We start from the raw sequence: 3,102 nt of genomic DNA, 5'->3' as shown, positions 1-3,102 counted from the left end.
CCCCCCCCCCCAGATTCGTCATTTTATATCCTACTAATGATGCATCGTTTGCTTTTTTATCGAAAAATGTACGATTTGCAGTTTTGCACGTGTTCGATGAAATCATTGCGAGACACGTATGTTCTTGAAAACGATATCATGCCATTGACTTTCGGTGATTTGATCTGTATAATTGCAGCAGCCATACATCGGCGCTATTTGCAAAATTTGCAGTTCTGCACGTGTTTGATGAAATCATCGCGAGACATGTCGCGACATATTCTTAAAAAAAAAAAAAAACAATATCGCTCCATTGACTTATGCGAAATTGCAAAATTTGCAGTGTATGCACACCGTGCACTAAAACAGAAGAACGCGATGCTCTAGTTGGAACGAGAGAAAAAAAGGCAATAGAAAAAGTATATAAGAAAGAATGAAGCGAGTCAAAATCACAGTCTGTGATTTGACAGTCTACGCGTCGGTACATCGATTGGAAAAAAATATAGCGGTTATTTTACATTTTTTGTGCCGAGTATTCAATACAGAGGAATACTTTTCACGATAAAGGAGATGACAATAATTTCGATATGGATGTAGACGAGAATCGCGCGTTAACGGATGACAGTGATTATTTCAGCGATGAAGAAGATGGTCGTAAAGAAGTCATTGAAAGAATAGTGTCGCGTGAGGAAATCGTTGCACTAAATTTACATACAAAAGAGTGCGTACTATTTTTTTATTATTCAACGGATGGTGCACTTGCACTATGTCGTTCATGCATAAGAGCTGTATCGGGCTTCGTCGGATGAGACTCTGACCCTGTCGGCGGTCGCGCGACTCGTCCTGCCATGGCGCAAGCGAAGCTCGACGTGCCGGAGAAATCTGGCGGCGGCATTAAAAAGAAGGATAAGGATTCCGAGGGAAAAGAAGGTCCCACTGTTGTGCCAGAATGCGCAGTATGCCTGCAGCCATGTATCCATCCAGCACGATTACCTTGCAGCCATATATACTGCTATCTGTGCGTAAAAGGTGTCGCTAATCAGAGCAAGCGGTGTCCGATGTGTCGTCAAGAGATCCCACCGGATTTTCTCGAGAGACCTCAGCTGGTGGAAGTGGAGGAGCCTCAGAAGGAATCGGAACATCCTGAGGAAGAGTACCAATGGTTTTACAAAGGTCGAAATGGTTGGTGGAAATATGATCCGAGGACAAGCAATGATCTGGAGACTATTTACAAACTAGGTGACGCGCAATGCGAACTTTTGATCTGTGGCATGCTTTACGTATTTGACTTTGAAAAGAAATGTCAATATAGAAAATACAACCCACGTTACAAACGTAATATCAAACGTGATAGAAAAGATGCTCCGTGCAAGGGTGTCTCGGGTGTACAATAACATTTGTAAAATGGATTATTTGTCCGTTAAGATTGAAGATTCCAATTCCAATTCCAAATCCATATTTAACAACATACTCAACTATATTCAATGGTTTCATACAGCATTATACAAATACTTGATATCGGGTATATACATGCATGCACAATCACGTTCGACATTATACAAATACTTGATATCGGGTATATACATGCATGCACAATCACGTTCAACATTGCACACGATATTGTTCAGCGTGTGATCGAGTCACGTGCAAGTGCTCCTTCGAAGATTGTGGCGTGATTTAAAAATAGTGTGTGAAAAAAGACAGTATAAAAAACATGGAACATCTCAATGAAACGGAACGCGACCTGGTGGAAGGATCCAACCAAATCGCTACCTTGGGCGAATATTAGCGCGCAGTCGAGAGTTCGATACGGTTCGAGTACGTTGCAATAAACAGCCTCCAGATACGATGAACACTCACGGTGCGAACTACTACGTTCCGATTCAGGACGAAACGTGTGAGAAACAGCACAATGAGTAAGTACCGCTAATTTTCGTACATACTTGTGCAAAAAAACCTTTATAAACATAATTGTATTTTTTTCAGTTTTGATAAACCCCGCTACACGCCTCGTATTTTGGGAAAGAGATTTGCCTTGACATCGACCGCAAAAATATAAATTTTTGGATGTTGGAATCAACGCTGGACCTATGTCCTCTGTGGATATACTTATTGGCGATAACCGAGGCAATCGGATAATTCTGCCTCATGCAACGTGGGTGACATTCATCGAAAAACGTGCAGGTATTCAGTGACTCGTGCAGTCGCCGGCACCATCATCGCTAGCGTTTCGAGATTTGGAACTCGTTAAAATACGCGACGCAGATATTGTAAAATTGACATCGTGCGACACCAGCTTGTACATGAAACCGTCAACCGTACTCTTCCTGTTCGAACTAGAACATTGCGTTGAAAATGTGTATTTTCAACTATGTCAAAATGTTCATGGCGTAAGTGAAAAATTCAAACAGTTTGTAACAATTTTACGCCAAAATTGGATCATCGATAAATGTAATGCAGTTAAAATCTTGCGTGAAGTTTATGATAAAAATTTGATTATTGATTGCGAATTATTAGCCTACGCTTTAGATACTATTGTGTATATTGCGCTACATAAGAAATAAATAGGTATATAATATGGTTAAAAAAATTTCCTTTTCATTTACCGTTCCTTGTCGTTAAGCTGTTTTCGTTTATCGTTTACTTAAATGTAATATTAAAATTAAATATCGCGAAGATCTAAACGATTAAATATCGTTGGCGAAGAAAAGATACGCGATCGTGAGCGAAAACGCGCGAACGGGGGAGAGAGACCGCGCGAACGGGGGGGCTGGGAGCGAGAGACCGCGCGCGAAGGAGAGATAACGCGAGCGGGAGCGTATGACGTCACGTGGACCCCGCGGCGCGGCGAAAACGCGAACGCGGTCGCCCCTCCCCCGCGGCGCGGCGCCTGAAAACGCGAATGTAATTGTCCCTCACCCAGCGCATTACAAAATGTATTAAAAATATTTAACTGGTGGTCGCGACACCAGAAAAAATTATTATTTTTGAAATAAACTATATATGTATATATAAACGTTTTATTTCCTTTTCCTACATACTTTGTAGTATAATATAGATGTTTTAGCTGTTTAAGAGCTGTTTTTAGTTGTTTAAAAGAAGTTTGATAGCGGTTCAATAGCA

At 41.1% G+C, this 3,102-nt stretch overlaps 2 protein-coding genes across 2 annotated transcripts in view; both read left to right on the top strand.

Annotated features, from left to right (window-relative positions):
* Positions 1-3,102, top strand: part of LOC112461760 — an 84,393-nt gene that overhangs the window by 62,492 nt on the left and 18,799 nt on the right. The window lies entirely within an intron of this gene.
* Positions 615-1,388, top strand: LOC112461758 (E3 ubiquitin-protein ligase rnf146-like). The gene has a single exon (XM_025027137.1). It carries the CDS (start codon positions 828-830, stop codon positions 1,371-1,373), a length of 546 nt encoding a protein of 181 aa, XP_024882905.1. The 5' UTR covers positions 615-827; the 3' UTR covers positions 1,374-1,388.

This window comes from Temnothorax curvispinosus, unplaced genomic scaffold, assembly GCF_003070985.1.
Source record: "Temnothorax curvispinosus isolate PA1 unplaced genomic scaffold, ASM307098v1 QBEX01011715.1, whole genome shotgun sequence".
In the NCBI taxonomy this organism is placed as follows: Eukaryota; Metazoa; Arthropoda; class Insecta; order Hymenoptera; family Formicidae; genus Temnothorax; species Temnothorax curvispinosus.
This window is presented reverse-complemented; position numbering and strand designations above follow the sequence as displayed.

What these genes read in the sequence shown, in the direction of transcription:
- LOC112461758 (XM_025027137.1), top strand. Translation starts at nt 828, where the DNA reads ATGGCGCAAGCGAAGCTCGACGTGCCGGAGAAATCTGGCGGCGGCATT.